At 42.3% G+C, this 22,422-nt stretch overlaps 1 protein-coding gene across 1 annotated transcript; it reads right to left on the bottom strand.

Moving 5' to 3' along the window:
* Window positions 1-920: 920 nt before the first annotated feature.
* On the bottom strand, window positions 921-21,178 carry LOC308180150 (myosin heavy chain, skeletal muscle, adult-like). Its single transcript, XM_080561345.1, has 38 exons — window positions 20,499-21,178; window positions 20,267-20,410; window positions 20,018-20,174; window positions 19,340-19,367; window positions 19,144-19,255; window positions 18,963-19,055; window positions 17,964-18,027; window positions 17,774-17,872; window positions 17,564-17,667; window positions 17,343-17,481; window positions 16,960-17,078; window positions 16,717-16,866; window positions 15,594-15,764; window positions 14,501-14,807; window positions 14,318-14,394; window positions 12,307-12,394; window positions 12,097-12,214; window positions 11,798-11,921; window positions 11,576-11,712; window positions 11,218-11,473; window positions 9,073-9,315; window positions 8,806-8,982; window positions 8,581-8,726; window positions 8,391-8,481; window positions 7,914-8,303; window positions 7,603-7,729; window positions 7,251-7,369; window positions 6,755-6,951; window positions 6,227-6,410; window positions 5,975-6,140; window positions 5,670-5,794; window positions 5,114-5,422; window positions 2,524-2,727; window positions 2,180-2,305; window positions 1,911-2,081; window positions 1,720-1,824; window positions 1,500-1,595; window positions 921-1,200 (listed from the first exon to the last, which is right to left on the bottom strand). The coding sequence occupies exons 1-38, from the start codon at window positions 20,700-20,702 to the stop codon at window positions 1,045-1,047; spliced, it is 5,823 nt and encodes a 1,940-aa protein (XP_080417471.1). The 5' UTR covers window positions 20,703-21,178; the 3' UTR covers window positions 921-1,044.
* Window positions 21,179-22,422: the final 1,244 nt, after the last annotated feature.

Below are 22,422 nucleotides of genomic sequence, written 5' to 3'. Positions count from 1 at the left end.
CTTACAGGAGAAAATGCTGGAAAGCTGTTTCTTGTATTGTGACTGTCAAATTGCAGGTGACAAGAAAGAGCCCTTTCTAGGCTATATGCAGTTTTGTAAGGGAGTGCATGTGTGCGTGAGAGCATGTGTGTCTGTGTGGGCAATACACAGGGGTGCCTGCACAAGCCTGCTGCAACTTTTGTAGCCTTGAGCCAAATGGTCTCCCATCTCTCCTCCTGCCTGCACTGCCACCCATGGTGGGGCTTTGTGTGCATGTGCATGTGCAAATGTGTCTGCATTTCACTCTGAAATGTACACTTCACTGTGTCCTCTTTGAAAACTTGCTTTTTTCATGTGACTCTGCTAGACATCCCTAATTGACAAGGCTGGTTGGCCTATCGCAAAAGGCCTTTACCAACAGTCCTCTCAGGGCACACTGGGCTGAACAGTGTGATCGTGCCATTCTGGTCAGTTCCTCTCCCTTTTATTTTGATTGATTTTCTTTCCAGCAAGCTTCCTCCTTGTCAGCACTGAGTGAATAACAAGTTCCTAATATAGAAGACAAGTAGTGATGTTTGTGCCTTCCCAGCCAGGTCAGGCAGAGGAACTTTCCAAATATGTTTGTCATTCACTTGTTATCTAAGACACTGCCAGAATATTTTGAGCAACAGTTCCCTGCAGCCCTGCCAGTTGGAGAGGGGAGGGAGGTAGAAGGGGTTGAACTACTTGGAAACTAATTCTTGCATTAAATTAAACTTACATTGCTGTACATTACAGCACATTAGAGTGCTGCAAAAAACTTTTTCACCTTGATAACTTTGTTATAGTAGTTAGAATTTTGCTCCATAAAACTAATTAGTTCCTGAAAACTGATCATTTGAAAACAACACAACCATAAGTAACTACAGAATTGAATTATAATAAACAAAACCACTGCTTCTGCAAAGTAATCTACTGTCTTTATTCTCTAGACATTGACATAGTTACAAAGACATTGCAGAAGAAAACAACAGAGGGTTCACATTTTGTGCATCCCTCAGGCTACTTTGCTGCCACATGACATCCTCACTCTTCCTCTTCTATCTTCTTACTGTGAAACTCCCGGCTCTTCACTCGTAGCTTGTTGACCTGCGACTCTGCAATGTCAGCCCGCTCCTCGGCTTCCTCCAGCTCATGCTGGATCTTGCGGAATTTGGAGAGGTTGACATTGGACAGCTCCTCCTGTGTGGGGAGAGGGAGTTGGTGGTGAGGAGCCCGGGGCAGGGGTTTCACTCCTCCTGCGCCTGGGCCTTGAGGGGCTGTGGTGATTGCCTGCAGAAAGCACAGACCTGCTGTCTCCTATCTACCATTGCTGACCCAGAACCCTCTCAAAGACCTCCTCATCCTCCCATATTCACGATTCCACTGTAACATCCACCCCCATACCCGTCTGCTGACCCTTAAGCATTCACACAGCCCTCCTTCTATTTCTATGATTCTTCTTGGAAAATGATTCTTGCTCCCACTCAAGTGATACTTACAGACTCTTCAGCTTGCCTCTTGTAGGATTTCACCTTCATCTGCAGCTTGTCCACCAGATCCTGGAGCCTGAGAATATTCTTCCGGTCTTCCTCAGACTAGAGTGGTAGGTAAGCAGGAAAGAGAGAGAGTTGGTTTTGCCAACACATGAAGTTAACAATTTCTGTTGGGGGCGATGTGCTGTGTGGAGGCTGTGGCAGCATAAAGAGCCTTCTACCTTACCTGGTAGGTCAGCTCCTTCACCCTTCTCTCGTACTTGCGCACACCCTTCACAGCTTCAGCGCTGCGCTTCTGCTCAGCATCTACCTCCCCTTCCAGCTCCCGCACCTGCAATGAGAAACCCATCTTTGGAGCTTCTCCAGTACCTCTCCTAGGGACATGCTCACTTGTGCACAAATACCAGCCCCACGCACCCTGGCCTCCAGCTTCTGGATTTGCTTCTTGCCTCCCTTCAGGGCCAGCTGCTCAGCCTCATCCAGACGAAGCTGCAGGTCCTTCACTGTCTGGTCCAGGTTCTTCTTCATTCTCTCTAGGTGAGCACTGGTGTCCTGCTCCTTCTTCAGCTCTTCTGCCATCATGGCTGCCTGGAGAAGAAAGAATCAAAGGCGTTTTGCAGCTGAAGACATTTTTTTGTGGGGGGGGATACATCCACCATCATCAGGGAAAGGAGCCCCCATCTCACATCTGTGATGGCCTTCTTGGCCTTCTCTTCAGCATTGCGGGCTTCCTGGATGGTGTCTTCCATTTCACTCTGAATTTGGGCAATGTCTGCTTCAAGCTTCTTCTTGGTGTTTATCAGGCTGGTGTTCTGTTGATGAAAATTCACAGAGCAGCTTAAATATATTATTTTTAGAAAGAAAAAAAAAAAAACACAACAATTTCACTTCTTTTGTTTAGAGTTCTGTTAATGTTTTGTATGAAGAGTATCCATTGCCGACAGTAGTTATCAAAGACTGCTGATGCAATATTCTTATTCAAAAATTAAAATAGGCTTAATGATTACATTTATTCAACCCTTGGACTTGCCTGAGCATGGAGTAGCTGAACTCTCTCACTTGCATCCATTAGTTCCTGCTCAGCCACTTTCCTTGACCGCTCCGTCTGCTCTAGGGCTGCCCGCAGCTCCTCAATCTCAGCCTGCAAGAGGTTTGCTCTGCGCTCCACCATGGCCACCTGCTCCTTCAGGTCCTCCTGTGTTCTGAGAGCATCATCCAAGTGTATCTGGGTATCCTGTGAGCGAGGAAATAGAAAGTAGGAGGCATATTTTTCCTATTTTCCTATTTCCTATTCATAGAAACATGGAATCATTTAGGTTGGAAAAGACCTCTAAGATCATCCACTCCAACCTTTAACCTAGCACTGCTGAGTCCACCATGGAACCATGTCACTAAGCTCCACATCTACACGCTTCTTGAAGACCTCCAGGGATGGTGGCTCAACTGCTTCCCTGGGCAGCCTGTTCCATTGTCCCACAAACCTTTCAGTGAAGAAATTTCTCCTAATATCCAACTTAAACCTCCCCTGACACAACCTGAGGTCATTTGCTCTTGTGTTATCACTTGGTGCTTGGGAGAAGAGCCCCATCCCCACCTCGCTATAGCCTCCTTAGGCTCCTATAGGAGTGCGATCAGGTCTCCCCTGAGCGTCCTTTTCTCCAGGCTAAACAACCCCAGTTCCCTCAGCTGCTCCTCATAAAACTTGTTCTCTAGATCCTTCACCAGCTTCGTTGCCCTTCTTTGCACGTGCTCCAGCACCTCAGTGTCCTTCCTATAGTGAGGGGCCCAAAACTGAAGACAGTATTCGAGGTGTGGACTCATCAAAGCCAAGTTCAGAGGGTCAATCGCTTCCCTTGTCCTGCTGGCCACTGTATTTCTGATACAAGCCAAGATGCTCTTGGCCTTCTTGGCCACCTGAACACACTGCTGGCTCATACTCAGCTGGCTATCAACCAATACTGCAAGCTCCCTTTCCGCCAGGCAGCTTTCCAGCCACTCTTCCCTCAGCCTATAGTGCCGCATGGCGTTGTTGTGTCTCAAGTGCAGGACCCCACACTTAGACTTGTTGAACTTCATACAGTTGGCCTTGGCCCATCTGTCCAGCCTACCCAGATTCCTCTGCAGAGCCTTCCTGCCCTTCAGCAAATCAACACTCACACCCAACTTGGTGTTGTCTGCGAACTTACTGAGGGTGCACTCGATCCCCTCGTCCAGATCATTGATAAAGATACTGAAGAGAACTTGCCCCAGTACTGATCCCTGGGAGACTCCACTAGTGACCAGTCTCCAACTGGATTTAATTCTATTCACCACGACTCTTTAGGCCTGGCCACCCAGCCAGCTTTTAACCCAATGAAGCATACACACATCCAAGCCATGAGCAGCCATTTTCTCCAGGAGGATGCTGTGGGAAATGGTGTGAAAAGTCTTGCTGAAGTCTAGGTAGACCACATCCACAGCCTCTCTCTCATCCACTTAACGCATCACTTTGTTGTAGAAGCAGATCAAATTTGTCAAGCAGAACCTGCTTTTCATAAACCCATGCTGACTTGGCCTGATCACCTGGTTGTCCTGTAAGTGCTGCGTGATGGCACTCAAGACAATCTGCTCCATGAGCTTCCCCATCACCAAGGTCAGACTGACAGGCCTATAGTTTCCCAAGTAATCCTTCTGGCCCTTCCTGTAGGTGGGCGTCACTTTTTCTAGCCGCAAGTAGAATGGGACCTACCATGATAGCCGGGGCTGCTGGCTTTCCCCTTGTCTTCCCCTTGATTCTTACCCTGTCATCACCATTGTTCAGGTCTAGACAATTAGAACACTCCCTAACATACAGGGCTACCCCCCTGCAACTCCTTCCTAGCTTAACCCTTCTGAAGAGTTTGTAGCCATCCGTTGCAGCACTCCAGTCACGTGAACCATCACACCACATTTCTGTGATGAAAAACGTTCCACTGTTTTCCTCCCTCACAATGGCTTAGAGATCCTCCTGTTTGTTGTACATACTGCATGCATTAGTGTAGATGTACTTCAGTTGGGTTAGCGATCCTGTCACCTTTTTAGGGGAGAAGCCCTAATTCCCGAATGACCATTCCCAGGTATTTTTGTGATTTCTAACCTGTCACTGTCCCTGGTGTCTTTGCTGTGACTTGACTGTCCATCCCTTACCTCAGCTGGGCTAGCAGCGTGCTGGAGCTTGCCACCACAATGTCTCATAACCACTGTCATACCACCCCCAGGCTTGTCTGTCAAGCCTGGTTTTGTCCCTTTACCCCTTCAAATCTAGTTTAAAGCCCTATCAATGAGCCCTGCTAAATCCTGACCAAAGATCCTTTTCCAAAGGCTTGGAGCTCAGGTATTGATTTGCTGGCTGTTCCTGTTCTTTGCCTCATCATTCCCTGCCTCTGGAGGGATAGAGGAAAATACCACCTATGCTCCCGATCTTTAACCTCCTTAACAAGTTTTCCTAAGACCCTGAAGTCTCTTTTGATTTCCTTCAGACTTCTTCTTGGAGGTTCATCACTGTCTACCTGCCTATTTTCACATAGGTGTAGAACTAATACTGTACCAGATATTTTTTTAGCAATGTCAGAAAGAGGTGAGCATGTTTGGTTTTGCCATACCTTGAGCACTCCCTGTGTGTTTCTCAGGTTCTTTTGTGCCTCTGCAGCCACACGGTTGGCATGGCTCAGCTGGATCTCCATTTCATTCAGGTCTCCCTCCATCTTCTTCTTCAGCCGCAGGGCTTCATTCCTGCTCCTGATCTCAGCATCCAGGGTGCTTTGCATGGACTCCACAATTCTGAGGTGATTTCTCTTCAGCTGGTCGATTTCCTCATCTTTCTCTGCTATCTTCCTGTCAATCTCAGACTTGACCTGGTTGAGCTCCAGTTGGAGGCGCAGGATTTTCCCCTCTTCGTGTTCTAGAGAGGCCTGAATAACAAAGAAACAGGATTTTAAAATCCTTTTAAAATGCTTCTTCCTACAGTTATCTTCCAAATTATGTCTTATAAAAGAAAAGGAAAGGGACTACTTTACTGTGGATGATGTACATACTGAGGCTAGACCTCCAGACCCAGTAGAAACAAAGAAATGACATTTGTTTGAAAGTCCCAAGCTTTTATCATTCACACTGTTCCAAAGTACTCCACTCTGGAAATTAATGTTTATGGGCATGTACCTCAGCTTCCTCCAAGGCAGCCTGGATTTCAGATTTCTCTTGCTCAATCTGTTTCTTGACTTTCTCCAGCTCGTGGATCGCCTTTCCTCCCTCTGCAATCTGCTCCGTGAGGTCAGAAATCTCCTCTGTAGGGAAGGGTGAAACAAGGCATGGTCAGACATAGGGCATAAAGGAAGGAAAAGACCATACCAGCCACACCAACGTGACAGGTACCCCTGCAGACTTGTGGGCAAGAACCTTTGTGGAGTGGAGGACAGGCTGGCTTGTGGGAAAGCCCGGCCAGCAGCAGAAAGCCACGGACTTACGCTGCAAGTTCTTGTTCTCACGCTTCAGCGTTTCCAGGTGGTCCAGGGACTCCTCATAGGCATTCTTCATCTTAAACAGTTCCGTGCTGAGAGAGCGAGACTCCTTCTGGGAAGCTTCCAGCTCAGCCTGTGTTTCCTCGTACTTCTGCTTCCACTCTGCCAGGATCTGAGGAGCAACAAGGCGTGAGTATGGATGTGGCAATTGTGAGGGCATGCTCTGCCCAGGAAGCACAGGGTCAGAGGCCAGAATACCTTGTCAAAGTTCTTCTGCTTCTTGTCCAGAGCTGCACAGGCAGCATTTGATCGCTCCACGTCAATCATCAGGTCTTCCACCTCGTTCTGCAGCCTCTGCTTTGTCTTTTCCAGGGAAGCACATTTGGCGTTGACAGCTTCAACGTGTTCCTCTGCATCCTGCAGGCGCTGTGCCAGCTTCTTCCTGGAAGGTGGTTAGCACATTTCACAGTTAGCAAAAAAAGAGTAAATCTTACTTTGTGGCTTTTCTCAACAGCATGCTTAACCACTTCACAATCTGTAGTCCAAATCCCTCCTCTTTTTTTTTTTTTTTTTTCTAAACCTTGCCTGTTCTCATTCTGCAGTTCTCTGATTCCTACACATTTTGTCCTTTTCATATTCCAACTCACACACATTACAGGATGCATTTGCCTTCCTCCTGTCATTCCACCCCTAGCACAACATTGGCTTCTTCCTGACAATATTACAGTGGTCTCCACAACTTTCTGTTATTACTTTCTGCCAGCATTCCCTGTTTTCTCTACATACTTGGCCTCCTCCAGCTCCTCTGTGCGCTGAATAGCATCTGTCTCGTATTTAGTTCTCCATTGGGCCACTTCGCAGTTGGCTTTGGACAGTGCACGCTGCAGCTCTCCCTTGGCTTCCTGCTCCTCCTCATATTGTTCCCGGAGCAAGTCACAGTCGTGGCGAGCAGATTGCAAGCCATGGGCCAGGGCACTCTTAGCCTAAGGAGATGAGAGTATTTGGACAACGAATGAAAATGTCCTGATTGAAATGTTTTTGGACATTGGTTTATTCTTCTATATGAAACAACAACAGTTCTGGGAAAAGGCCTGCGAATTTGCAAGAGAATTAATTAACAGATAACAGGGAACAGACAGCAAGGCTAACATGGGAAGACTTGCCCTGTACTAGCTATGTATGGTTTTCCCCCATAGTATTTCTGTAATCTCATAGGTGTCTGAAGTACTTCTTGGTCAGGAGGAATCCAATGGATAAAAGAGAATTTGGAAAGCCTCCTCACCTTTATCTCTTCTTCTAAGTGCCTCTTGAGTTCCTCAACCTGTTGGGTGAACGCCTGCTTGCCTCTTGATAGCTGAGAAATCAGAGCATCTTTCTCCTCCACCTGGCGTGAATATTCACCTGGGAAAGTTTGCAGTTACACCAGACTTTCATTGCCATTGATGACAGTGTTGTGGACAGTTGGGGCTTTAAGATAAGATATTTAGCAGTGTTTACAGAAACTTATGATCTTATTACATAAACTTCTCCTCACAGGATAGAGTGTATTGGACAAGCCATATGCCTGGAAGGCTCATTTCTACACTAACTCCCTGTCATTGTTCATTTGCACACCAGAGATGTGAAAGTCTCACCTGATTCTGTCTGCAGACGAGCTCTTTGAGCATTGAGGTCATTGACCATGCGTTGATGCTCCTCTTCTTTTGTCTTAACCTCACTCAGCTGGTCTTCCAGTGCACGGCACATCTTCTCCAGGTTTGCCTGTATATAAACATCGTACAATCTGTCACTGTTATTTTTAAAAAAAAAAACCCACAACAATCAATCAAACAAACAAACAAAAAAACACAAACAAACCTACATCATCATGATCTGAGAAGGATTCAAGGGATACAATGTAAAGAGTGTCCCTTTGTGCACATACTCTTTTAGATCTATATTATACCTTGGCTTTGGAGACAGACTCCATGTTACTGGCCAAGTCATCTATCTCCATCTTCAGCTCACTCTTCTCCTTCTCCAGCTTCTGCTTGACTCGTTGCAGGTTGTCGATCTGCTCCCCAAGCTCAGCTGTGCTGTCTGCATGCTTCTTCCGCAGGGCGGCAGCTGTGGCTTCGTGCTGCAGCGTGGCCTCTTCGAGGTCACGGCGCATCTTCTGAAATTCTGCCTCACGCTTCTTGTTCATCTCAACCTGAGCTGCTGTAGCCCCTCCTGCTTCTTCCAGGCGCTCGCTGATCTCCTCCAGCTCCCTGGAGAGGTCAGCACGGTGCTTCTCTGCTTTCGCCCGAGAGGTTCGCTCTGCCTCAATTTCCTCCTCCAGTTCCTCGATACGGGCCTGGGGAAAATGCAAGACCCTTCACACCCATGCCCTCCTTGTACTGATGTCCTTCTGAAGGGCGGAAGGGAAGGACCAGAGACTTGCCTGCAGCTCCTTGATCTTCTTCTGTAATTGCATGCCCAGGGCTTGCTCATCCTCAGTTTTACTCTGGATCTGGCTGATTTCAAAGTCTTTCCTTTGCACAAAGCATACAGAATCACAGTGTTAACACCTGAATAAAACTACCTAATAAATGCACCTGACCCACACTCAGGTGTCTCACAACCACACTTACTTTTTCAGTTTCTCATCCAGCTGCTGCTTATCATTTTCCAAATCCATTATGCTATCATGGGCCAACTTCAGGTCTCCCTCAAGTTTCCTCTTAGCCCTTTCAAGGTCCATGCGCAGTTTCTTCTCTTGCTCCAGGGACCCTTCCAGCTAAACACAACAACACCATCAATGCCAGGCAGGTCGAACTCCATACCTGTCCTGTCTTGCTGGAGGCACGTGTGCTTACATCATCCACTTGCTGCTCCAGCTTGGTTTTTGCTTTGGTCAATGTATTGACTTTGTCCTCTTCGGCCTGTAGGTCGTCCAGTGTCTGCTGGTGGGCCTCTTGGAGGGCTTTCTTCTCTTTTGTCAGCTTGGCTATGGTCTCATCCAGGGATGCCATCTCCTCTGTGAGATTTTTCACCTTTGATGAGAAGGGAGCAAGTGTAATTAAAATGAGTAGGTACAAGACTCCCATAATAGCACAGTGTGAGTGACGTCTTCTGCTTCATACCTTGTTTTCGGTGGCATGTTTTTCCTTTTCAACCTTGGCCAATGTTAACTCCAGGTCATCAATGTCTTTCTTCAGCTCTGAACATTCATCCTCCAGTTTCCTCTTCTTGGCTGTCAGCTCAGCATTAATTTCTTCCTCATCCTCGGCCCTTTCTGTCACCTCCTTAATTTTGGCTTCCAGCTGGATTTTAGTTTTGATGAGCTGATCACATCTTTCTTCAGCATCAGCTAAGCTATCTGCTTCCTTTTGGTGAGATATAAGATATTTTAATTTTATAAATTTATATAATTCTTGGAAGGTTATCTTTTATCTCAGTAAATTGACATCTAAATTCTATATCTGGAGTTGCACTTCCACACAAACAGCTGATCTATTTCTATTTTTTCAGTTTATTTTCCTAGGGGGAAAAAAAAAATTATGCACATCTTCTGTTAGGGATAAGAGTTGTTTTGTTTAGTTCTTTCAAAAAATATCTCAAAGAAGTGTGAGCTGTGAGGATACCTCCTGTCCTGACATGCTTCATCTCTGTTACTCCTTTTGTCAGTGGAACAAACTTACAGGCTTTTTTCCTTTGTATTAGAAATCAGTAACTTCCTCTTTGAAATTCGCTTATGCTGAACCAAGTATTACACTGAGAGGTAAAGCTTTTGTTATGTTCAGGATAAAAATGTCACAGAAAGAAGAGTATCACTTTTCTACATTCATTAAGCGTACTGCACATACTATAGAGGCATACTTATGTTTCTAGACACTGTGTCTGGAGTTTTCGATGTTGATTTCAGCTTGCTCTCTGTTCCTTCAGTCTTTGATATTTCATTGAGATAGCTTTGCACTGAATAAGTTTAACTGACAGACAACTTTAAAAGTAAGACAATCAAAACCAGTGTTTATTTTTCTCATTTGGACTAAGAAAAAAATATCCTCAGGTTTCCCACTTTCTAACTCAAAACCCAGATCACTGTGAAACTATGGGAAATGTGAATGTATTAGGTAATTTTAGTGATTTCAATGACTTAGTGTGTAATTTTGGTTTCCTTTGTAAGATGGGCTTTGAATATCAAACACTGGTGGAACATATTTTTAAATGAGACAATTTTTCTAAAGTTTTTTTGTGTGTACATGAGGTTCATAGGATATTATTAATAACACAACTACCACATGGCATATGATGAAAATCCAGGTTGCAGATGCAAATAGCTACAGTACTCAGAAGTGAAAGGTTTTGCTTAGTCATCTGTTTTTGCTTACTCATCTTTCCTGTTCTGTGCTTTACTCTATTAAGTCTAAAGAATACAGAGACATGAAGTGCCTACCCAGACCTGCTGATTTAATTTTATTATACATATATATGCTCTTTAAATTTAGCATATGTGTTTTATATTTAAGGATTATAAGCTAAAACACTGCAGGATGGGCAGGGCTCAGAAAGCCTTTTCACTAGGAAGAGTACCTTTTCCAACATCTACCAGTACCAGGCTGTTTCTTTTCGTCATCCCAGGGAATACTAAACTCACCTGTACATAGTAAAACACCATAGAACAGCCCCAAGAGATTAGACTTTTTCAGGAGCAAGAGCTTCATTTCTAGTCATATTTCCCACTTGAATAAATGAATGAATGAATGAATGAATAACCAGTAGTTACCAAGAAGCTGATATATAATATTATAAGCATCAGTTTGATAACTGATATCATAATTTTATAAGCATTATAACTGGTATTATAATATTATAAGCATTATAATATTATAAACATCAGTTTGAACTCTAGATTGCATTTAATGTCCAAAATGTTCTACACCTTGGTGATGGAGGTACAACCTGCAGGACTCACCTGCTCAAAGGGAGCTGGGGATTCAGGGAGAACCCTGTTCTGAGTATTTTTACTTTAGCTAGCTGTAGATGGCTTCTTCCTTATATAGCAAGAGAACTGAGTTCTACCTAGAACTCCCTGCCACTTTACGCTAGGTATCAAAGGGCTCACCAGGCTACTGCCAGACATTAGTTTATTCAGCTTCACGGGCAGTATGATGCACACTTCACTAAGTATCTGACATATAATCATCTATAATCTGACCATCTGCTTGGGAAAGAGGAGCCTGAATGTACACAATCTTTTCTGGGTGGAAATAGATGACATAACTCACAGCTTGCACTTGGAGCTGCAGATCATTTTTCTCCTGAAGCAGAGACACCATTTTCTCCTCCAGCTCCTTTCTCTTTGCCTCAGACTTTGCAAGCTCTTCCTTGGTTTTCTCAAACTCTTCCTTCATGTTGGCCATCTCCTTCTCAGATTCTGCACTCTTCAGCAAGGGCTTGATCTTGAAGAACAGCTTCATCCAGGGCCAGTGCTTGACATTCATGAATGCGCGAACGTTGTACTGGATGCAGAAGATGGACTCCCTGAAGCATAATTAAATTATACATTGATTATTTTCAGTGTGATGAATGGTGACGCTTCCCCCCACAGGACAGTGACTTGAACTGAAAATGAGCAATGTCTACCTCCTCTCCACCATTCTCTGGTACTCCACTCTCATCAGGAAGCCCCTGCACCTGGCCTGTGTGCGAGTGATGAGCTGTGCCAGCTTCTCATCCCTCATCTCCTCCAGGAGCCCCAGCAGCCCAGCTTTGAAAAACACCTTGAGAAAGGGAATGTTGCAACACATCACTGCCAGGTAGAACAAAGCACAGGCATATAGCGATTGAGTCAGGAAGAGTTTGTACCTTGGTGTGACCAAATTTGTACTGGGTGTGATCCACATCAATTGACCCCAGAAGCTTCTCAGAAGCCTTTTTGCTATCAATGAACTGTCCCTCTGGGATAGCACTGGCATTAAGCACCTTGTACCTGTGAAAAGCAGAAAAGGAAGACAAGACTGTTCTTCCCAATCAATACACAGTCCAACATACTGAGTCCAACCATCTCATCAACAGCTATTTTGGAGAATGTAGTCCAACCTGAATAAATCTAAATGAAGGAACTAACAATGTTTTTATTATGCTGAGAAGTGCAACACTCTCACCTCTGTTTAAAGTCTGCATAGAGGACTCTGCTGGGGAATCCCTTCCTGCAAATTCGTATCCCTTCCAGCACACCGTTACACCGCAGCTGGTGTAGTACCAGTTCATGTTCCATGGCACCTAGCAATTTAGAGCATAAATAAATACCAGTTTTCAGCGTAGAAGAGAATGGCTGTGTCAGTGGAAAATCTGTTTCTGCTGGATTGCCTTACCAGGTGTTTTTGTTTCATTTGGTATGATGCAGCGGACAAAATGGGGGTGAGTGCTCCGTAGATTGGTCATCAGTTTATTTAAGTTTTCCTGTGGGACCACAATATGGTATGTGTTTAAAGAAAATCTTAGGTTCTCACTACTAGGTTCCTTGAACTTGTCATTAAAAGGTCATGCACCTAACAATGGATATGCACTCAGCTGAAAATTCTCAGCTACATAATAATGATAATACCTCAATCAAAGTTCCCCTCTAAACACTGTATATCACCTTCCAAGATAAGAGAAAATGTTGCTTTTGACACAATGAGAAACAGAGGGTGTCTACTTCATAGTTTTACCAAAAAATTAAAGTTTATGTTAAGTATGACATCAGAACATTACACTAATTAATCAGTGCATAAAAAATCTGAAGCTATTTTTTTTTGTTGGGCTTTCTTTTTTTCTTTTCTTTCTTTCTCTTTTTCTTTCTCTTTCTCTTTCTTTTTCTCTTTCTCTTCTCTTTCTCTTTCTCTTTTTCTTTCTTTTTCTTTTTCTTTTTCTTTTTCTTTTCTTTTTCTTTTTCTTTTTTCTTTTTCTTTTTCTTTTTCTTTTTCTTTTTCTTTTTCTTTTTCTTTTTCTTTTTCTTTTTTCTCTTTTTCTTTCTCTTTCTCTTTCTCTTCTCTTTCTCTTTCTCTTTCTCTTTCTCTTTCTCTTTCTCTTTCTCTTTCTCTTTCTCTTTCTCTTTCTCTTTCTCTTTCTCTTTCTCTTTCTCTTTCTCTTTCTCTTTCTTTCTCTTTCTCTTTCTCTTTCTTCTTTCTCTTTCTCTTTCTCTTTCTTCTTTCTCTTTCTTCTTTCTCTTTCTTTCTTTCTCTTTCTCTTTCTCTTTCTCTTTCTCTTTCTCTTTCTCTTTCTCTTTCTCTTTCTCTTTCTCTTTCTCTTTCTCTTTCTCTTTCTCTTTCTCTTTCTCTTTCTCTTTCTCTTTCTCTTTCTCTTTCTCTTTCTCTTTCTCTTTCTCTTTCTCTTTCTCTTTCTCTTTCTCTTTCTCTTTCTCTTTCTCTTCTCTTCTCTTTCTCTTTCTCTCTCTTTCTCTTTCCCTTTCCCTTTCCCTTTCCCTTCTTCCTTTCCCTTTCCCTTTTCCCTTTCCTTCCCTTTCCCTTTCCCTTTCCCCTTTTTCCCTTTCCCTTTCCCTTTTCCTTTCCCTTTCCCTTTTCCCTTTCCCTTTCCCTTTCCCTTTCCCTTTTCCCTTTCCTTTTTCCCTTTCCCTTTCCCTTTCCCTTTCCCTTTCCCTTTCCCTTTCCCTTTCCCTTTCCCTTTCCCTTTCCCTTTCCTTTCCCTTTCCCTTTCCCTTTCCCTTTCCCTTTCCCTTTCCCTTTCCCTTTCCCTTTCCCTTTCCCTTTCCCTTTCCCTTTCCCTTTCCTTTCCCTTTCCCTTTCCCTTTCCTTTCCCTTTCCCCTTTCCCTTTCCCTTTCCCTTTCCCTTTCCCTTTCCCTTTCCCTTTCCCTTTCCCTTTCCCTTTCCCTTTCCCTTTCCCTTTCCCTTTCCCTTTCCCTTTCCCTTTTCCCTTTCCTTTCCCTTTTCCCTTTCCTTTCCTTTCCCTTTTCCCTTTCCCTTTCCCTTTTCCCTTTCCCTTTCCCTTTCCCTTTCCCTTTCCCTTTCCCTTTCCCTTTCCCTTTCCCTTTCCCTTTCCCTTTCCCTTTCCCTTTCCCTTTCCCTTTCCCTTTCCCTTTCCCTTTCCCTTTCCCTTTCCCTTTCCCTTTCCCTTTCCCTTTCCCTTTCCCTTTCCCTTTCCCTTTCCCTTTCCTTTCCCTTTCCCTTTCCCTTTCCCTTTCCCTTTCCCTTTCCCTTTCCCTTTCCCTTTCCCTTTCCCTTTCCCTTTCCCTTTCCCTTTCCCTTTCCCTTTCCCTTTCCCTTTTTTCTTCCTCTTCTTCTGTCTTTTCTTTTTTTTTTTGTAACTTAGAAATACAGTCTTTTCTGATGTAAAATTAATGTAATTCTGATTTTCAAAGATAAAGACATTGAATTTTTACTTACCCGAAAAAGAGCTGAGACAGTCTGGAAAGAAGAACCCTTCTTCTTGCCACCTTTCTTGCCGCCACCACCACTAGCTTCTGATAAAGTGAAGATAATAATGTTTTTTGGTTTTGGGACCATTCATGATTCTACAGTTTTGCATAACCGCTGTGCACCAGAGAGTTGACATTTTAGAGAACTGACCTGCTTCTCCACCAGCAGAGGCAAAAAGTAAGGCCAGTGTCTTTACAGATGACTTCTGGTACAGTCCAATGACAGTTTCATTCAGGGGGTCCTTGTTCTTCTCAAGCCAGCCAGAGATGTTGTAGTCTACTGTGCCAGCATAGTGCACCAGGGAGAAGTGGGCCTCGGCCTTGCCTTTGGCAGGCTTGGGCTTCTGGAAATTATTGGACTTGCCCAGATGCTGGTCATAGAGCTTGTTCTTGAAAGAGGTGTCAGTTGCCTTGGGGAACATGCACTCCTCTTCCAGGATAGAAAAGATGCCCATGGGCTGTGAGAAACACCAGCAAAAAACAGAGTTAAATACAATTCTGCTTTCATAAGGAGACTAGAGTAAGGCATAGGAATTTTAGAAATTGATATTTTTTTTTGTTCTTTTGGACATCCAAGAAATGTGAATTTGAAGTGTCTGAAAATAAAATTCTGATGCATCAAAAAGAGATTTTTATTTTTGCATTAAACCTTTCTCACATTAACTTCATGTAGACAAAGGTGTCTAACTAAATTTAACCTTTGTTCAATAGATCAATAAGTATTTCAGATACTTCCTGAAATCTTATTTTTGATGAGCAATCTCTCTTCTCATTCTTGTACAGGATAATGTTACACAAAACAGTGCTGGCTCACAGCTATGTTTTTATTCAGCATTGTTCATCCAATACCTTTTTTTCTATGTACACCTCTGATTTTATTTAGAAATTGCATTTCTGAAATCACAACATTAATATTGAGATCATAATCCTGATACTGAATATTGTGCCTGAGTTTCTGAAAAGAGCTTTCATCTTTGCACATTAGAAAATACACCTGCAGAGAATCCTTGCCGTCAGATTATGTGTGATCACATTAATTTTTCTATTTCCAGACAGGCAAAATTACAGGTCATTTTAAAAAATGTATATTAATGTACTTAAAGGATGAGATGAATGTACCTCATTCATAACCTAGTCAAGTCCTTAGAAATTACTTAGAAATCTGAACTAGAGCAAAAAAATGAGGTAAAAGCCTACAATTCTGCCACAAACAAGAAATAACATCTTAAACATAATGAACGTACTTTTTCAATGAGCTCAATGCAAGCAGCCAGGTCCATCCCAAAGTCAATGAACTCCCATTCAATTCCTTCCTTCTTGTACTCCTCTTGCTCCAGCACGAACATGTGGTGGTTGAAGAACTGCTGCAGTTTCTCATTGGTGAAGTTGATGCACAGCTGCTCCAGGCTGTTGAACTGCTCAGTGCAAAGGTAAGATTTACTCATAGTCAAGATGTAGCAATCTCTGTAGGGCTTTCTCCTGTGTACTCAATCCCACACAGGAATGCCCACTTAAAGATTTTAAAAGATCCCATTCACTTTTTTTTTTTTTGGTTGTTCTTTGCTATCTGACTAATGTTTACATCTATCACTTATTTTTAAATCAAATTCCAAAATAATTTAGTAGTTTTATCCCTAACAAGGTATTATGTATGTTTTCCCATTGCCCTAACAAAAGACATTAGATGTTACAAGTGTTTGCCAGCAGTGGCCTGCACTCAGATTCTTTATCTAAAGTTTTATAAAAAATTGTGTGCCTGTTTTCTGTGCCTGCACTAAAGGCAGTCAATAATCTCTTTCTATTGGAATCACCCTGTCCGTCTTCGGAAGCAAAGAGTATATATTGCCTTCTTTTTCCAAAGCCTTGGGACAAATCTGTGTGGGACTTAGGTCTAATTTTCTGTTTATACAGTATGTGATATTGTATCATTGGTATCTTTATACAATTTGTCAGATGATTTTTTTCAATTATATTTTCAAGCTATTGAAAAACTACAGCATTTGTGGTAATTATATAAAAAGCAGTTATTTCTCCCCTTTATACTACAGAAAGCTATTACATGAAAAATCTCTGAGGATTGTACTATGACCTGGTGTAAATCAGTGACATATTCAGAAAAGGCAAGCATTTCCACACAATTGCAAATTTTCTGGTTTTGCAATAAAAATAAAATATTTTTTTCCACTTTTGCAATAAAAATATGTATTTTCCACTTTTTCTGCAATAAAATATAAGCCCATATTTGAAATTGTAAGTGAATGGCATGTTTTCAAAAAAGAAACCAAAAACCGCCAAACCATAATTCTCCACTTTCTCTTGACCCTAATTGCCTTTTCAAGACTTTACTGTGATTTCTGTGTTTCTTACATCAAAGATCTCAAAGCCAGCAATGTCCAGGACACCAATGAAGTACTGCCTGGGCTGCTTCGTATCAAGCTGCTGGTTGATGCGAACAACCATCCATAAGAACATCTTCTCATAGACAGCTTTTGCTAGAGCACCCACTGCATTGTTCACCTAGAAGAAAGAAGAACGCAGCAGAAGAAGAGGAGCATCCAGAGTAAGATAGTAGATCAAGCCAGAAGTACCCAGTCACCAGCTGTTTTTTACCTGCTGCACAGTTTGACCCTTGGTCACATACTCATTCCCAACTTTGACTCGGGGGTAGCACAGTGCCTTGAGCAAGTCTGCTGAGTTCAAACCCATCAGGTAGGCAGCCTTGTCAGCAACTATATGCAAAGAGAGAGAGAGAGAGAGAGAGAATGACAGAGAAGTTATCAGTGAACCGTGGATGTTCTCTAAGAGCTAAGTGCAGAGGTGCAAATTCTAAAACTGCAATACTGTGGTAGCCTGAAGGGAAATTTAGAAGCATGATTACCATGGAAACTGAGATTATGTTTTTATAAAAGTGAATTGGAGCATTGTGCCTGGCCACCACCTGCCAACCACTTAACTGTTTCTCTTATTGACAGTTCTATATTTTATATTAATACCTTCTGTGCCATCTGGCTCTGCCTGCTCCTCTCGCTGTTTCTGCTTGAACTTCAAGTTCCCATAGTGCATGACAGCCCCTGTCAGCTTGTAGATGGCAGTCTTTTCATCAGCAGTGAAGCCCAGGATGTCAATGGCACTCTGGCAACAGATTCAGTGAATGTAAATGCCATAAAAATTAAACGTATCAAATCAAGTAATAAAATTTCTATGTGTAACTTACATCAGTAGCAATCAACTCCTCTTGGTCATTAATGCTGGGAACAGTGATCTCACCTTGACTCACAAAGTGGTAGTCATATGGGTTGGTGGTAATGAGAAGCATGTCTGAAAGCAGAAAGAAGAAAGACACAGGCTTAGAGTTTTCAGCCAGGTAGTAGAGGGAACCGTTGCTCATCAGTCATCCTCAAAAAGATATAATGATCCTTCCTACCAATCAGCTCTGGCTTCTTGTTGGACATGATCTGATAAAATATGTGGTAGCTTCTTTCTGCCTTGAGCTGGAAAGTGACTCTGGACTTCTCCAGCAGATCTACCAATGAAGGCAGAAAGAGTTAGGCACACGACAGTATATGGAAGGAGGAATTTGGGAAGAGATGTGATCATGCCAGGAGATCACTTACAAGTTTCAATGTCAGCAGAAGCCAGTTTGCCTGTGGCTCCGAAGTGGATTCGGATGAATTTGCCCTTGAGTGGAAAAGAAAAAATGTATTTTGAAATTTCACTAAGGCCACAAGCATGTAACCCTACAATCTCCATACAGTCTCTACAGAGTACAGGTTTTCAGCTTAGAAATTCTGTGAATTTGTTGTCCCCCCTCAAACAAACAAACAAAGAAACAAAAACAAACAACCAAAACCAGAACAAAACAAAACATAACACACATACAAGAACAGTGAAACTCAGGGAAAGCTCTATGTTGGCAACAGTAAGATAAAGATCTGAGGCAAGTTATTGTTATTCAGTTGATATCCTGATTGAAGAGGAGCAAGAAAACCACTAAAGCAGACATTTGTTAGCTCATTTATGCCTCAGTTTGAACAGATGGATATAGAGAAAGGCCAGATGCAGTGGATTCAGTTCTTAATCAGATAGGATGCAGTGAAGGTCAATTTTAATGGAATAAGGGTTAAAATGAGTTTTTGGATCTTATAGAACAATGGAAGGCAGCTTTTCTTTTCTGAACCCTGGGCATAGGGAGAACGCAACAGAATGTAAAACTTAAAGCTGCAACTGTGAATTGGTATTGCAATTTCTTAAGAACATTCACAGCTTATCTACTAGAATTTACTAATGGCTTTCTTTTCTTTCTAAATACAACTTTGTATTTATAGTCTATACGACAGATACTAGGAGTGTATATATATATTTATAAATTCTAAATAATATATACATTTACACATATTTAAATGATCCCTCTTTGTACATATTTGTTTGCTGTGCTACATTTCTACAGTTAAACAGTTAATTAAACAGTTAGATATTTCTTAGTCAAACAAAATATGAGGAAAATATGACTTCAGGGAACACAACTATCCTACTATGTCACTTCAGAAGTGACAGCTTCTGTTCGGATATTCTTGTTCGTCCATAAATGTCAAAATCTCTGATCAAAAACTTACAAAGCGTGAGGAGTTGTCGTTCCTCACAGTCTTGGCATTACCAAAGGCCTCCAACAAGGGGTTGGCGCTGATGATTTGATCCTCGAGTGTCCCCTACAAGATGATAATTGTACGTTTACAGTGTTTAATTCACATGGCAATTATGGTCTGAGTCTTGAGTCTATCTGTCCAAAGAGCTCACCTGCATTTTGCCAGGCTGCTCCTCCTTCTTCTTCTCCCCACTAGCTGCAATTGTTGCGAAGTACTGGATGACACGCTTTGTGTTCACAGTCTTCCCTGCACCAGATTCTCCACTGTCAAACCAGACAGAGAATCAGAGTGTGTGGTCCCTGGGCACAGGGCAGCCTTGCAAGGACCCCATAAAGGAGTGTACTTACGTGATCAGGATTGATTGATTCTCACGGTCTGTGAAAGAGGCAGAAAGAAGTAGACGTAAATAAAGAACAAAGTGAGATTGAAAATTAATGCAATACATGTAAATTATACCCAGAAAAAAAGTATATATATATTTTAACTTCCTTTACTACTAATAGTTTTTTCAGTTTGCAAAATAATGCTTTCCTACAAACACTGAAAATCCTTGAACAGACTTGTGTTTCTTTCTTACTATACTGTTATGATCTTTTTTCTCCTGCATAAAGTAGAATGAATGGTTTCCATTTTTATTTCGTTACTTTGCTACACAGATTGGGTTTACAGCAGAGGTAGAATTTCCAAATAACATATGGAGTTCATACCCTGTTCCCTTTCAATACTTCATTATAGGCATAACTATATTCCTTGCTCTATCTGGTCCATTCTGCTTATTGTTTTTCCTAATGTGCTAACTACCTATGGCATTAAACCTCCTCTCTAGAAATACTGATGTAAAAAGGACTGTTTAAATACGCAATGATTAATGCTATGTCTGAAATAAAATTAAAAAATAACAACAACAACAAAAACTACAACAGCAAAAAACAGATGTGTTAATAGAAATCAGCATATATATCAGGAAAATTCTCTGCTTACATTTAAAACATCTTTTAAGTAGAATAACTTTGAGAACCACTTACCAGTCAGCATGAACTGATAGGCATTGTCAGAGATGGAGAAGATGTGTGGAGGGGCCTCCTGGCGCTTTTTGCCTCGGTAGGCCAACACCACCTCCGGGTTGTACACTGGCAGCCACTTGTAGGGGTTGACGGTGACACAGAAGAGACCCGAGTAGGTCTACGAGGAAGGGAGACAGCACGTTGGCTTCTGCTCAGCCTGGCACAGCAGGCCTTCCAGCTACCCAAAGGAAGACAGCTGCTGGTACTTACATAGATCATCCAGGCTGCATAACGCTCTTTGAGGTTGTACAGCACAGCGGGTTCGTGGAGGTGGGTCATCATGGCCATGTCCTCGATTTTATCATATTTGGGAGGATTCATGGAGAAGATTTGATCTTCCTTCACAGTCAGAGTCTGCCAAGGAAATGAAAGAGCTGTGTATGTCAGCTTACAGCCCAGAGTGGGAATCAAATGGTGTCTTTCAGCCTTGTTTTTCACTCACCTCTCCAGCTTCAGTCTTGACAGTGACCTTCCCTGATTCTTTGCTCTGGATTGTCCCTTTTACAAAGGATTCCTTTGGATGTACCACAAAGACGGATGACTTGGCATCAAAAGGCTTATTCTGAGCTTCAATTCTTTCCTTTTCTGACTTTCGGAGGTAGGGAGCTGCCTCCCCAAAGATGGCCATCTCAGAATCTGAAGACATGGTTGCTCTTTATGGAGGGGCTTGTCGGCAGAGAACTCTATGAAAGAGCAGATATATTGTCCAAATGAGTCAACAATTTTTGTTGTCCTTTGGTTTACTGGAAAACTTACAGAGCATTATAGAAGGGTTTGCCTGAGAAGAATCCCAGGCAGTTCTCTCTTTTTGTTCGATGTACATCAAATCAAGTTACTCAGAGCCTTTTCCAGTGAAGTATTGATTATCTCCAAGGATTGAGATTCCTTAGTCTCTCTGAATCCCCGTTTAATGTTTGACCACCTTGATGGTGACTTTTTTTTCCAATACCTGATCAGAATTTCTACTACTACAACATGTGTTTGTTGCCCCTCATCCCTCCACTCTGCACATTCAAGAAGAGCTTGGTTCTTTTTCCTGGATAACCTCTGTTTATTGAAGAAGACAATAAGAGTCTTTAATTTCATCTCCAGAGTAGACAAACCTCAGTCCTTCAGCTTCTCTTGAAGGACCCTAGAGAACGGCATGACGCTGTATCAGGGCAAGTTCAGATTGGATATTATGAAAAGGTTCTTCACCGAGAGGGTGGTCAGGCACTGGAACTGGCTCCCCAGGGCAGGACAACAATCCAGTAAGTTAAAATACTGCATCACCAATTATTTCCTTGTATGCCAATTGTTTCTGGGAATAATTATACCAAAAATTTATCAGCCTCAGTTCAAGAATTTACAAATCAAGGATGGATATCTAAATGCAGTACTGGGTTCCCAATGAAACATTGCATGTCTAGTAACAGAAAGCACCTGAGTTCCTAGGAACAGACAGGAAAGTTATTTAGATGTCATGTTAGGACTTTTAGTTACCCAAATGAACCAATTAAATGTCATCACACAGTTCCTAGTAGCATGCAGAGCCTCCATTTCACTTTGTTTATTTTCAGAGGAACAGAAGGACATCACTTGTTTGTTTGTTTGTTTTTTAAGTATGTGAGTTGTTTTTTACATTTTTACAAGGTTTCCTAATATAAGAGTCACATGCAGATTATAACCCTGCAGTATAGGCTGATAGGTATTTCATAGCAATTTCTGACCAATATACACTGTATATCCTGTACAGTAATACACATAGTTTATTGCAAACTTGTAAGATTTTGCAGCCAGCTGTTCTGTCAGCTCCCTTTATCTAGCTGGACTTCTTGCCAGAACAGATCATTTACTTCACTGATCCATAATTAAACATGAGGAATCCCCAAGAAGCATTTCCCAGCATGGCATCAGTGGCTACTGAATTCAAGCACAGACACTTTGGAAGGCTTGCTTGTTATGAGCAGCCTACCCAACCTTAAGCATGCTGTATTTACCATAACAGAGCAGTGGCCAGGAAAACAGGGCATATAGCAATTGCCTACACAATTGTACAGAATTCTGACACCACAAAATATCATTTCTACAGTAATATGCCACCTTTTCGTCTGTCCCTTAAATGTGTGTAAATTAGGCTCTTACCTCTTATGATACAAGAAGATGCCTTTCAGGCTGGTAGATGATCAGTGCTGTAAAGCAGAAATGGAAAATGCAGATCTCTCATTATTTCTGCAAAGGATTTCATAAGTAAGTCACAAATTTAACATACAAATGTGCTTTTTTCACAGACTTTAAATGCTTGCAGACACAGATATTTACACCAGGACTGCAGGGATGAAGTGGGACAAATGGACTGCAGGGACACTGTCCATTTCTGCCAGCAA

The sequence above is a fragment of the Anser brachyrhynchus genome (assembly GCF_964034855.1).
Source record: "Anser brachyrhynchus genome assembly, chromosome: 18".
Lineage (NCBI taxonomy): Eukaryota > Metazoa > Chordata > Aves > Anseriformes > Anatidae > Anser > Anser brachyrhynchus.
Note: the sequence above shows the minus strand (reverse complement) of the source record. Positions and strands in the feature narration are given on the sequence as shown.